This window comes from Gopherus evgoodei, chromosome 7 (assembly GCF_007399415.2).
Source record: "Gopherus evgoodei ecotype Sinaloan lineage chromosome 7, rGopEvg1_v1.p, whole genome shotgun sequence".
NCBI lineage: Eukaryota > Metazoa > Chordata > Testudines > Testudinidae > Gopherus > Gopherus evgoodei.
The window spans coordinates 115925364-115939886 of record NC_044328.1 but is presented as its reverse complement, the minus strand read 5'-3'; the positions used below and the strand labels follow the sequence as shown (position 1 = coordinate 115939886).

The window sequence follows — 14523 nt, the reverse complement described above, 5'->3', positions numbered from 1 at the left end:
ACACTTGTGGCACTATTCAGAGCAGTGCACTCTGCGCAGCTATCCCACAGAGCACCTCTCTCTCTTTTGCCACTAAGACTTGTGGAAAGGCGGACGGGGTTGCAGGGCATCCTGAGTCCTGTCGCAATGCCCTGCGATGCACTGCTTCGCATCCCAGCAATCCCTGTGCTTCTGTCCACATCTGGCACCATCTTTCAATGGTCTGTGTACTGCACACCCTGCCCTGCCTCTTTTTGGCTGCAGGAATGGATCCTGAGCTGTTGACAAGCTGTTGACAAGAATACTGTTCGCACTGACCGACACGTAACTTGTTCACCTTAGCCTCTAATGATAGAACAAGAAACAATGGGCTTAAACTGCAGCAAGGGAGATTTAGGTTGGACATTAGGAAAAAGTTCCTAACTGTCAGGGTAGTTAAACACTGGAATAAACTGCCTAGGGAGGTTGTGGAATCTCCATCTCTGGAGATATTTAAGAGTAGGTTAGATAAATGTCTATCAGGGATGGTCTAGACAGTATTTGGTCCTGCCATGAGGGCAGGGGACTGGACTCGATGACCTCTCGAGGTCCCTTCCAGTCCCAGAGTCTATGAGTCTATGAGTCTATGAGTCATGAGTGGCAGTGGAGTTATTCCTTAAACTACAAAGGCACACATAGTAGCTATGACATGAGAATGCATCAAAACCTCCCCACATTTTCCACAGGAGGTGATCATTATGGAAAATATCTCACTGCTGAGGGTGAGCAGGGAATCAATGGAAGGTCTTCTCCAAGCCTGCAGCTTCCACCCTGGCCCCTACGTGCCTACCCTGTGGGCAGTTATGCGCCCCCGTGATGGCACAGTGGCACGAGAAAGTTACCATTAATGCAAGAAACAAAGCAGCTCTGCCGAGAAACCTGCGGGAGCAAACTGCCCAGTATCTCCATGAGTGTTTCCTGGAGATCTCCGAGGGAGATTCACATGAAGTGAGGGAGTGTATCAACAGCTTGTTCCACCACTCAAACTACGCATGCGGTGGGAGACAAGCCTGCTTTCTGCAACCCTCCTTCCCCCAACAACTTGCTTCAGCAATTCCCAAAATCAGATCCACATACTAGGAGCCTCCTCTCCTGTTTGCACTTCACCAATATCCAACTGCTGTGACTGGCTAGGCTCCTCTGGGTAGAAAAGAGCTCCTGACTGCATGCATCTCCAGCCTCCGAATCATCCTCTGCCTCTGGTTCCTTTCCCCACTCTTCATCCAAGATTGCCTCCTCCTGTGTCAGTCCACTCTCGACAGGCAACAAAGTATCCACAGGGGACTTCGCAGTGGAGGTGGGGTCACCACTGAGCACTGCGTCAGCTCTTCGTAGAACCGGCAGCTCTTGGGCGCAGCACCAGAGTGGCAGTTTGCCTCCTGAACCTTGTGGTAGGCGTTCCACAACTCCTTCGCTTTGACCCCACACTGCAATGTGTCCTGGTCATGACCCTCTTCATTCATGCATCTAGAAATCTGTCCACAAGTATCATAATTCCAACAGCTGGAGCGCAGCTGGGACTGGGCAGCCTCCTCTCCCAAACACCGATGAGGTCCAGCAGCTTGGCATTGCTCCAAACGGGGGACCACCTGATGCATGGAGCAGGCATGGCCACCTGGAAAGATGTGCTGAGACCCTGCATGCATCACCGAGCAAACAGGAAGGGGACTTTTAAATATACAAAGGAATGTATGGGGTGGGGATGACGGTTGGTCACCTGAGGGTAGGCAGCAGAGTTCAAACCGATGGCCAGAAAAGAGAGAACAGGCATTGTGAGACACCTCCCAGAGGCCAATTGCAGTGCTGTAATCACCATGTTGTCTACACTGGCGCCACAGCTCAGAAAGCTCTACACCTCTCATCGAGGTGGGGTTTTTTAGAGCGCAGTTTCTGCGCACTAAGTGGTTTGGCAGTGTGTACGCCTTGGGAGCCACAGCACTCAAAGCTGCTTTACTGAGCACAAACTAGCCATGTAGATGGGGCCTAATAAAAGACACTTTTGTTGAAATGTTTGTTCAAGCAGTTTAAGTGGATAACAGCTCTGAAAACAGGACAACTATTTTGGTAACTATAAGGATGTCGTTTTAGGAAGGCTCAACAGTATAATACTTTATATAGTTGGCTCAATCACCTGAATATTTACATTCCCCACACTCTCTGCTACAGAACTAAAATCTCTAAGAAACCAGAGTGAAGGCTACAGTACACTCCTCCTGAAATTGTGCAGACAGGCGGACACCATTTAATCATACTGCAAAGAGAATAATTAACAACAAATTCACTCCTACAAGTTCTCCCACATGCATGCAACAATTTGTGGAACTGAGGCGTAGCCACCTACTGCCACCTTCGATTAAAAATGAAAAATTTCTCAGAGTCCAATTATTTTTCCAGAAGTGTTTGAGATTCCCTTATTCTACCAATACCTTACTGACTTCAGTGGGACAAGTCAGCAAAACCCAGCAGATGACTCTGGCCTTTGGCAATAATTTTGTCTAGTGATCCATTCTCTTTAGGCAGGTTAGGGATTGGAAGTGCTGCACTACCAAGGTTGGAAACATTACAGGAGAAAATTCATTTGAAAAAAAATCAAACATTCCCCTTGGGTTTCTTTAATATGATCATGAAAGATTTCTGTTCATCTTGGGTATGTAACAGTTTCAGAAAACTAATTTGCCCCAAATTTTGGCTGACTACATCCCTCCAAATAAAAACCTGGTAACTTGCTTTATGGATAGTAACACGTAACTGAGTAACCCAGGTCTGGCTTATGAAATCTCATTTCTCAGGACGTGGTTCTTTAATCTGTTCTGTACATCAGTTTGCAACTGAGGCTGAATTTTCATTTCACCCCAAATTCTAGTTCAGGGGTGGTCAAACTTACTGACCCTCCAAGCCGCATATAACAATCTTCAGAAGTTCAAGAGCTGGGGCAAGCCTACCAGGGCTCAGGGCTTTAGCCCTGCTCCTGCTGAGCCCCAAATCTCCCTCCCCATTGGGCAGTAGCCAAAGGGGACATGTGGGACCTCTGCCAGATTTGCTGGCCCAGCTCAGTCGCATGATGCTGGTGGTGGTGCTGCTGCTGGGCCCTCTCCCTCACCCCTGCACAGCAGCTGCTGGAGCCAGCAAGCTAGGAGCTGCGACAGTGGAGAGAGGTAGTGAAAAGATCTGGGAGCTATAGGGAGGGGCCTCTGGGTAAGAAGCTGGACATGCCTGGGGGAGCATGACTCACGCTGTGGGGGGGGGGACTGAACCTTTAAAATTGTGGCCCTCACCCTCCAAATCCCACTCTCAGCAGGCACCTGTCTCTGGCAGAAGCCCCTAGCTCTGCCACAGGGTGTGAGGCTTGAGTTTCCCTCCCCTCTCCTATGCCAGTCTGGTAGGTGGAGAATGCAGGGGGGGCACCCCACTCATAGTTCAGTGCCTCCCTCTGCTTGGGATTCTCAGTTGAAAACCTCTCTTGCCATTAGGCTCCTGCACTGTTTTTTTGTTTGGTTTTTTGGGAGGGTGGGAGGGCAGCACAAGAGGTGGCCTTGGAAGCACTGCAGTCCTATGCCAAGCATCTGGATCCCTCAGCACCAGAGGTCTGCCTCAACTGCAGGAAAGACAGGCGCTTCTTTAAGTCACCTGCCGACCCAGAAAGCATGTTCACAGCTTGCCTACCAGATCAGCCCCTACACATGAGCATGGGGTGGGGACCAGAATGTCCTCATAGTCCCAGTGTTTAGGGTACTCACCGGGGATGTGGGGCAGCCCTAGTTCAAGTCCCTCCTTCACCTGAGGAGTAGAAAAGATTTGAACGGGAGCTGCCACCTCACAGGTAAGTGCCCTAACCCCTGGGCTATGAGATATTCAGGGCATTCTGCACCGGTGTGGAAGTTCACCTCTCACAAGGCATCATAAGTGTAGCAGCCACTGTGTGCTCAACTGCACTCGCACAGCCCTGCTGCTGGAATCAATGTTTATTAAGATTGCACTGTGGCTACCATATGTAGGCCAGTGTGAGTGGTTACTATTAGCTCCAATCAAGGTCCTGCCCCAGGTCAGAGCTCCAGTGTAGTGTACTGTAGTGCCGTGCCGTGCCAAGACTTGCAACTAAAGTTGGAGGCAGCTTTTCTGATAGATATACTAAGGATACACAGCCCTGGAATATTATAATTTCACCTGTTCTGCAAGGAATTTCCTTACCTAAAGGATGTATTCCATTGAGCACAAAGATCCTGTCCTGTCTCTCTTGCAATACATACGCACCCCTCTTTTCCTGTAGGACTGGGGGAATTTAACAGGTTACAGTTGTACATGCGACCCCTATATTTAAAACAAGCCCCCACCCAAATCAAATGTAAGTCTTTAGATAAATGCACCTTCTCTCTTCACTTGAGCTAGACCCTCCCCAGCTAGCCCTTTCTTTCTATTAATACACTGAAAATGGCATGGACATGACCTATTTCTATTCAACATACCATCTCCATAGCAACAGTCTTATGTTAAGTTGAAACAGATGTAATTGACTGCATGGAGACACATTACAATGTAAATAGTGTGAAACTGAATATTGCTTCAAGGCTCAAGACAAAGAAGAAGCGACCTTTTCTAGTCACCCTTCTGTCAGATACCAAGGTTGTCATAGTAGCTTCATGAAAGAGTCAATCTACAGATGTGATCGTTATTCTTGTTTTGTGTTTGCAAAATATTCTGCAACCAAGAGATGGAAACAAACACTCTAATTATGCAAATAAATTATATTTCATTTCATTCTTAAAACTAACTCTACCAAATAGAAATTAAATCAAGGTTTATAAAATTATGATTAAAAATATAAAATAATGGGATTTTTTTTATTTAAAAAAAACAGTTTTTGATAAAAAACTGAGAAAAAAAACCTACCTAAGTAAGTTTTAAGTAGATATCTTTGAACTTAATGTATCTCATTATGGATAGGAAGTATAAATTCTAATTTTATAGAATGAGACAGAGAGTCATGTATGTTTAGAAAAGTTTTGATGAATGATTTCTATAGGTCATGGGATTAGGGACTCAATCTTATTGTGTTCCACAGGCTCTGTAATAGATTATTTGGGTTAAATCTTTCTATCCATCCAATTGCAGTCAGTGTCTCAGTCTAGCAGAGACTGCAGAGATGCCTGAAGTGGTTCTAGCCCCATGAAATCTTATGCCCAATAAATGTGTTTAGTCTAATGTGGTCCACAAGGACTCACTTTGTTTTTGCTGATACAGACCAACACGGATACCACTCCTGAAAAACTGTGGAACTTGTCTCCAAAGGTAACTTGCTTGTTAACAGCAAAAATGAGTTTTTAAATAAAATATATAGAGGGGAGAATAACAGGCCTCAACTCTATTGTCACTTGCAAATTGTGTACACTAGAGTCAGATCCCTTAGCTCTACTCTAAAAAAGGTGTGCAAAATTTCACGAGAGTTGAATGAATAGAAGATAGTTGGGGTGGAATAGATCTGGACAAGGAGAACAAGTCTGGAGATAAAATGTGAGAAATGAGGGACTATATGCCTTGTTTTGTTAAAATATTACATGTTTGCTGTTGAAGAAAAAAAGCCAGAATACATAATGTTGTTTTAGTTAAATAAAACAATTTAAAATGTCTGTCTGGTGACGTTCTCCTCCTAATACAGCATGGCAGAAAATCCTCCAATATTAATGATTAACTTGTTGAATTGGAGATATTTATGAAGTCATTGGGAGATGAACTATCTGCTTCAATTACCTTTGTTAAATAAATAACCAAACATTCATTCATTCATTTTCAACCAATCATTCACTGTTTTAAATGTATAGTGTGTACCTTCTAAAAATGAAATCTACATCGTCTCTGATTGTGCACAATATGTATTAAAGTTATAACCAACCACAAAAAGCACTTATGTAGAAAACATGATAAAAATCGAGTTTTCCTGACTAGTGATTTAAATCAAATCCACCCTGAATTCAGTGCATTCAAATTAGTGAATCAAAAAGTCACTAACTTTTTTCTTCCAGCAGATAGCTCTCTTACATGTGTTGCTTGCTCTTAATCATACTGTGAGTTGTGGATAGAAGTGTGTCTTGCTCACAGCCCCAGCTCTGAAGTCCTCATGACTGCATGAGTGTCATGAACAGATAGTAAAGGGTTAATGTTCTTTACCTGTAAAGGGTAGACCAAAACAGGGAACCAAACACCTGACCAGAGGACCAATCAGGAAACAAGACTTTTCCAAATCCGGGTGGAGGGAAGTTTTGGGTGTGAGTCCTTTGTTCTTGGTCTGTTCTCTTTCTCGGCTCTGAGCGCGACCACAGGAATCTCCAGGCTTTCTAATCTTCTGTTTCCAAGTTGTAAGTACAAGGATAGTAAGACAATAGGTTTATATTGTTTTTTTGTATGTACATGTGTGTAGTTGCTGGAGTGTATTCTTTTTGGATAAGGGTGTTTATTCATTTTTCTTTTAAGCAATTGACCCTGTATATTGTCACCTTAATACAGAGACTATTTTATGTCCTTTTTCTCTCTTTTTATATAAAGCTTTCTTTTTAAGACCTGCTGGAGTTTTTCTTTAGTGGGGACTCCAGGGAATCGAGTCTGCAGCTCACCAGGGAATTGGTGGGAGGAAGAAGTCAGGGGGAAAATCTCTTTGTGTTAGATTTACTAAGCCTGACTTTGCATACCCTCTGGGTGAGGGGGGAGAGAGGTTAGATCTCTTGGTACTTGTGTTTCAAGGACTTGAAGCAGGGAGGGTGGAATCCCTCTGTTTAGATTCACGGAGCTTGCTTCTGTATATCTCTCCAGGAACCCAGGGAGAAACACCTGGAGGGGAGGAGGGGGAAGGGAAATGGTTTATTCCCCTTTGTTGTGAGACTCAAGGAATCTGAGTCTTGGGGTCCCCAGGGAAGGTTTTGGGGAGACCACAGTGAGCTAGGCACTGTATAATTCCTAGCTGGTGGCAGCGATACCAGGTCCAAGCTGGTAACTAAGCTTGGAGGTTTTCATGCTAACACCCATATTTTGGACACCTAAGGTCCAGATCTGGGAAGAAATGTTATGACAAAGAGAATCTCAGCTTTCACTTACAGAAAATAAGTAAATTTCCAGCCTTTAACACTGGAGTAAAGCTTGGAAATGGGCCCTCTTACAGGCCCCAAAACAAGACTGCAAATGAAAAATCGTGAGACTTCAAAATAATAGAATTTAAGAAGAATCTCTTGATTTTTGAACAGCCAGTGTTGGCAATATGGGACAATTAAGATTTTTACAAGATGGGAATGTATATTTTCAATGATCAGTTAGGAAAGGGCTTAAGATTTAACTGAGAATCGAAATTTTACTTTGATGTAGCTCCACGACACGCAGGCAAAGTTCACATTGCACTGGATCAATCAAAGGCTCGGAATGTTCATGTTCTGGAGGTTTCTTGGGTTACCTCTGCAACAAAGGTCTCTCTCTCCCTCCCCTCCCCCCATAGCAGGAGCACTGGCAAGACTGCTACATTTTTGCTTTGCAATTTACCTTTGAGCTTGCTGGATGCATTTGAAGTGTCCTGCTCTTGCTTGCTCGTTGGCAACATACCTGGAACTCCAGAAAGACCTATGGGGTTTCTGTTTTTCCAGTGGTTCAGCAATCCCTGGTCATCCACAATCCTATGCAGTACAGATACACTGTGTGCTGACTGCGATTGAAGTAGTCAGACTCATCCTGCAACTTATTAACATCATAATCATACCATTTCTATAGAAAAAAGAATCACGGGTATTGTCATCTTGCATCAGTAGACAGCTCTAAATGCTCCAATAATCTGCAACTAGCAGACTACTAATTCCAAAAGTATCCCAGAAGCGTGAATGCAACAGAGAATGTCCTATGTCCTATAAGACATTCTCTGTTGCATTCACACTTCTGGGATACCTTTGGATAGGACATTACATTTAAGTAACCCATGGTTTAGTGACCTCATCTAGAAAGAATATTTGCCACACACACCACACACGCACACACACACACCAAAACAACAACAGAACACCCAACCCTGCAAAGGCACTAAACTGTCCTCCTCAGCACTCATGTTTGACCTCCCGTCTCTCTGGTACCTCCAAGCACATTCCCTTAGGTGACAGACCTCTTGCCTTCACCTTCCTCTGGGACAGAATCCAACAATCTCCCTCTTAAGCTACAGCCTCCTGGTACCAACTGACTGCTCAGCAGGCCTGACTATATTCAACTGCCCTGCAAGACTTTCCTTACCCCAGATCAGCCTTTTCAAAGCTAAGTATTATTTAATCTCAACAGCAGGAACACAGGCTAACAAGAGAAAAGAGTGTTTAACACAATCAGTCTGTACACACCCAAAACTCAGGCAGACCTGCTCAGCTGCCTTCCCCCTCCACCCTGCTTCTGGGTATGGGATTCAGTCTGATTCTCCACAGACCCCATCTCTCCCCCTGCACCTCACAGGCCCTCGATTTATTACACCCAAACTTCATTGTTCCCAATTTCCAGCCTCTTTTTTTCAGACCCTGAGGTTATGAGTAGGCCTCAGCATGGTGGAGCTAAAACTTTGAAGAGATTGACACCTGCATTATCTTTAAAGTATCCCTTGTAGCCATACAGCAAATAAACAAAAAAACCAAACAAACATGTAATAACAAAAAACAGGCAGCTTCCACACCCTTCACAGTGACCTCTCCGGCAGTATCCAAGAATGCTTCAATGTCAGGACTGCTGCTTATTATACAAACAATTAATTATTACCTTGTTCTCCACATTTGTTTCAGCCTACGTTTAGATTCTCATTCTTCAGGGAAGAGAATAGAGATTTTTGTTATGTTCATACAGTGTCTAGCACATTAGGGCCTTGATCCACAAGAGGCACCTCTAAGATCAAAACCATCTTAAGTTATAATAATATTGAACAGGTTTGTATACCAAGAGGGGAAGAGGGAAATAGAGTTTGATGGTCTAAAACTTGATTCACAGATGGCAACATTCACCATAAAACTTTGCCTGAATATTTTACTCCTAGTGACTGGATAACCCCCGTTTGCAGTCATCAGTTCACTGACATTTCCAGACCCAACAATAAATGCCTCCTAGAAAAAATGGAAAGCATACAAACGTATACATTTCAAATTTTATAGCTCCCTTGTTCTGAAACTGATTCACAAGTTTTCTTCTGACCCAAAAGAAGAAAAAAAATATCCATGTGTCAGAGTTTATCTTCCCCAGACCTGGAATGACAAGCTCCCACTTCTTTCCAGTGAATACATTTAGGAACCCTTTGATTTACTTTGTACTGAGAGAGGAGTACAAGGTGTCATCCTTGTCATTTTCTTCACGGCAGCTGCACATAGAGCTGAAAGCTTGTGCATTTTCTGTTAACAGCTTGCCAACCTCTTTATTGGAAAGTGTGCCTCAGTATCTTTCCACTGAGCACAGACAATCCTTGTGCTTACTTGATATAATGTACATTTGTTAAAAACGACCCAAAAGTGGAGTAACAACATCATGTAAACATCCCCCCATGCTGCTCTGCCAAGAGACCTCTATTCTGAACAACACCCCCCCAACTGCTGTAGAGTGAAATTAGACAATCACCCCTTAACTGCATCTTTATTTCACACCCCACCCTCACCCCACACCAACCCTGAGAACCCTGCAGTTCTTTCCAGCCACACTCAGAAAACTGGGCTTTCAGGTGCTGTTATTTTTACTCAGGTACTGTCACAACTGCATCAGTTCTGAAGACACGAACTCTAGACACTAACTCATGCAAGCAGTGGGATTACATTTGGTAAGGACAGTGCACCTGTTACATTTGGTGGATGCTAATCTCCTGGGCAGACCGTGATCATTCCAAAGCTGTCTCCATTCTCTGCAGGAAAGGCTTCAACACCTGTGCCAACCGATGGCTCCTCTGGAGGGACCAGTACTGATTTCAGAAAAATCTGTACTAGATAGAAATCCAGCATCTGAGGTAACCAGAAAGACCACCAAGGGGTCGATAGCTGATTTGAATAGAGAGTCAGCAACTCCAGCACTAATAGGTCAGTCATTCTGCTGCAAGAAACAGAGCTACTTCACCACCACAAGACCACAGTAACATTTCCTGGCCACCTCTATTAGCTTCCCCACCCCTCAATGGCTTAAACCAGACAAAGCTTATTGGGGGTGATTGGGAACCTTTTGAATCATTCACTGTTACTGTTGATCTCTATCTCACTTGCATATTGAGCAAAACCAAACCACTCCAAACTGAACACTATAGACATAGTAATACAGCAAAACAAATTTCTTATAAGCTCCTTCTACAGACTCAAAGCCAATGAATGCTGGAACTAGGGGGTGCAGGAAGTGCTGCTGCACTCCCTGGCTTGAAGTGGTTTCCCACTGTATACAGGGTAACAGTTTGGTTCAATGGCTCTCGCACCCCCATCATACAAATTGTTCCAGCACTCCTGCTGCAAGTCTGTGTTTAGACAAATCTAAGAAGATGCTCCTCCTCCTCCTTCCCCCAACCCACATATAGTGCTTGTTCAAAACTACAGACCTTTTCTTTACTTTCTTGTAACAGCACAACCAAGGCCTCACAGGAAATATCCTACTCTAGACTAAAAGTCCACAATTTCAAGCATGGTCCAATGGAGAAAGTGTTAGACTGGAACTTAAAGAGACCTTGGTCTATTCCCAACTCTGCTGCTGTACAACTATAGGCAAGTCATCTGCCTGTGACTGTTCCCTCTCTCACTTGTGCTCCTGGAGCAGGGTCAGTCTCTCATTTGTTGGAGCAGAATATCACAATAGGGCCCTGATCTTAGAAGGGTGTCACTGTCATACTAACAAGTCACTATCACTGCTACTATATTCTCCTTTATGATCAGGATTTCTTGATTTCCATCCAAACGGAAATCACCTGTTTAAAGCTGGATTCCTTACTATGCAGCTGATTTGAAGGTTGTGGGGGAAAGAGAAGATCAAAAGTTTCTTTTCCACTTTTTTTCCCCTAGATCTCACACATTTTAGGGCATTTTTTGTCTAAACTAATAACAGTAGGCTTAAAAATTGCCAAACCACAAGGAAGGCCAGTCACTGCTCCCCTGGGCAGCTTGCCAATGTAATCAGCGCAATATCTTTTTCCATGCCAAACCCGAGGATGTTCTGCATGCCAGTGACTTAAAAGACATCCTAATAATAAATACTGAAAAACAAAAGGACAATCCTCTAAAAGTTACTCTAACCAAATACGGAAAATCTGTATGGGGAAGCAGCAGCAGAGAATCAGTTTGGGCTCCATGCCAGCTCTTCAGTGCAATTCTGTTTCTATTAGCATTATGGCCAATACCCCGACAGTTTTGATACAACATCAAAGCAAGCGGCTCCCATATACATAATATTTGTTTATACAAAAAAGCACTCACTTGAAAATACTATAGAATGAGGTTGGTTTGTTTAACCACAACCTGCTTTGTAGATTTCTGCAGCATAGCACTAGGAGGCCAGTGTGGATTTCACACAACTCTGGAACATTCCCTGCCAGCTTTTACATTTCCAGGCATAAAAGTGATCCCAACCAGGATCCAGTGACTCTTATTTCTTCCACCTTCAGCATTTGCACACATCATTACATATGTACTGGAAGCTTTAGGTGTTGTGGGTTTTTTTAAAACTTTATTAAAACTTAATATGGTTTAATACCCCACAATCCCCAAGCTCTGGCACAGCATTACAAGATGCCTAACAGCCCTACTCCAATCATATTTCTTTCCTTATATTAGTTAACAACAAAAAGCATAGGCTATCCTTCACTTTCAAGAATGATGGAACAAATTGCTGTTATGCCTTTGCAACCCACGAGATTCACATCCATCAGAAAATGAAGTTTTCAAAACTATGGTTGATAAGCCTCATAAGCTCGCCCCCTCCCTTTAATTTACCAGTTTTGCTTCTTCATATGGCAAGTAAAGCATGCAGTGTTTAATTTTACCTAGTGTTACCATTTCTGTAGTGCTATGTATAAGGTCCTTGCTCCTGGACATAGCATTTTCCCTTAAAAGCACACTATGCTCTTTGTAAGATGAATCACTTTTGTGAAGGTTAAGTGATCAGGTATTAATACCAAATCATCGTGTGTCTTTAACAGTCTGCCAAAATAAAAATCTAAAACTCTCACACGTGGTACCCTATGCAGTTTTTAAAGAAAATGTAATACTCTGCTGCTCTTCTTAGCACTATGCTGCTAAGGGGGAAAACTGTTCCACCTTAAGCAGAGAGGAAAGGCTGCAATCATCTATACAGCACCAGAACACTGCAGTAATATGCCTCTCTTTTGGGGGCAGAAGGAGGAGGGATAGCAAGCCACTTTGTAGAAGGGTTTTGTTTCTGCAAAAAAAATCCCACATTGCTAAGTTCTGAACTGCTCATATTTAGATCGCCCTTGATTTTATTTTATTTTTTTAAAAGGTGCAAGTTATTTATAATCACTGACCACCACTTGATCTTCTGCAGAGGATTGCCGCACATTTTTCAGGCATGAGGTAAACCTTACAAAACCTGATGGTAAGGTATTATCCTTTTTACAGATGGGCAAACTGAGGCCCAAAAAAGGTGAACTGATTTATTCACAGCAGATCTAGGGGAAAAAACACAAGAATTCTCATTGCCAGTCCCACTGACTAGCGTATATTCCTCTATGACCTATAATCTAGAGAAAGACCTTTTGTCACGGGAAGGCCTATTTTAAATATGTGGATTAATTTTTAACCATTCCCTTCAATCAGTAACTTTAGGCTCCTCTCCAATCCATTTTGTTTCTGATAAATGGGGCTAGAGCCAGTGAAGTGTGAGCAGGTACTGTAATATATTAGACTGTGAGCTCTTTGGGGCAGGGACCACCTTTCTGTTCTCTGTACAACATCTTGCACAATGGGGTCCTACTCCACGATGGGGCTCCTAGGCGGAGCCACAATACAAATAATAATCTTGGCCTGAGTCACTATTTAGTCCAGTCTTATGTTTATATCAAAGCGCTGGGGGCAGTTGGAATTGGAGACCAAGCCATATGCACTTTTAAGGAATCACTTATTCCCAATTTGAAGCCCAGGTCACTGGAGGTGAAAGAGTACCACACTAACCCTCTGTACTAACTAACCCTCAAAGCCTATTCTCCTCTGTCGTATTACAATCCAAATCCTCATTGCAGATCCCAATATTCTTGTAAATGGATTAGGGTACACAGCACAAAACTATTGCCTCAAGTATTAAAGTGTCCCTCTTTGTGGTCACTAGTAAGGCTCTTTACCAGTTGTAAACCACATTACTCACTACTTGCTGGATTTCATTCTTCACTTGTTCGCTCAACATACCCTCAAACACAAAGGAGTCTCCAAATTTCTCCGCCTAGAAGGAAAAAAACAACAACAACATACTGAATTTAAGCAGATTGTAAGAGTCCATTGGAAGTGTTAAGAAAGCATCAAGTGGAACCATTAAGGAGATAATAGACTTAATTTAATTCTTTCTAATAGGAATTATGAGTTTGCTTTAAAGCAAACAATAGACTAAGCAGAAGTACAGTGGATGAAAGGCCACATTATCCATGGATATAGTTGTTCTTTAAGAGTCACTGAGATAAAGTGCAGACTGACTGAAGTAGTGGAACAGATGGCAGCTCAACAAAGTACTGCAAACATTTCTATAGCTATTAATTGGAAACCTTTTCAATTGTCCTGATTTGCTTTTAAAAAGCAATACTGCGATGTACATAAGATTAATAGTAAGGAATCTATTCCATTAACCTTCCTTTACTTTGGAAGTCATACAAAATAATTAAGTGGCATGGTTTACTCATTCTCAAATGCTCACTGGCTCCACATACTAAGGTGTTGGCACAAAAGCCATAAACGACTATTTAAACCCATTTATCTTAACAGATTTAAAATTTTATTAAGAAATGTTTAAAGATAGATGATACAGAGTGTTGAAAATTCAGTTATTAGTCATTGGGGGTACCATACAGAGTATAAGGGGATGTTAGTATTTTGATATTGGATAGCACATAACACAGACAGTCTGCAGTATCCCCAATGGGAGGTTAAGGTGGATGAATCAAGGTACAGTCAGCAAGCAGTGAGGGTACATCACTCATACAAGAATTACAGGCAATCATAGGTATAAATAAGTGGGCCAAGTAATAAGGATAGAATGACCCTCATGTGGTGGAGTTCAGTTCGGTTCAATGGGTTCAGGGTTCTACAAAACCACCTCATTTTCAGGAGGAAAAACAAAAGTGATTAGCCATTTCACTAACTCACAATACATGAGGTGTATCAGCACAGCAAAAAGTATTTTAATACCTGGGTTGGTTTATTAGGAGAGTCTAAACAAATTACTGGTAGTCAATGACTATCTTTCTACTTCATTGCTTGAGTTTATCCAAACAGGCCACCCAGCTGAGGACACTGTAGTCAAGGTTGCAAAACTACTTCCATTGTAACTTCGTTTCCG

At 42.8% G+C, this 14523-nt stretch overlaps 1 protein-coding gene across 6 annotated transcripts in view; it reads right to left on the bottom strand.

Annotated features, from left to right (window-relative positions):
• The window catches only part of SUMF1 (sulfatase modifying factor 1), an 87165-nt gene that overhangs the window by 54614 nt on the left and 18028 nt on the right, over window positions 1-14523 (bottom strand). For all 6 annotated transcript variants that reach the window (XR_004001416.1, XR_004001417.1, XM_030571156.1 and 3 more), the window contains one exon: window positions 13342-13416. Coding sequence is in view for 4 of the 6 variants with exons in the window: in XM_030571156.1 (XP_030427016.1) it covers window positions 13342-13416 (75 nt within the window). In the remaining 2 variants the exon portion in view is untranslated. The remainder of the gene's footprint in view (window positions 1-13341; window positions 13417-14523) is intronic.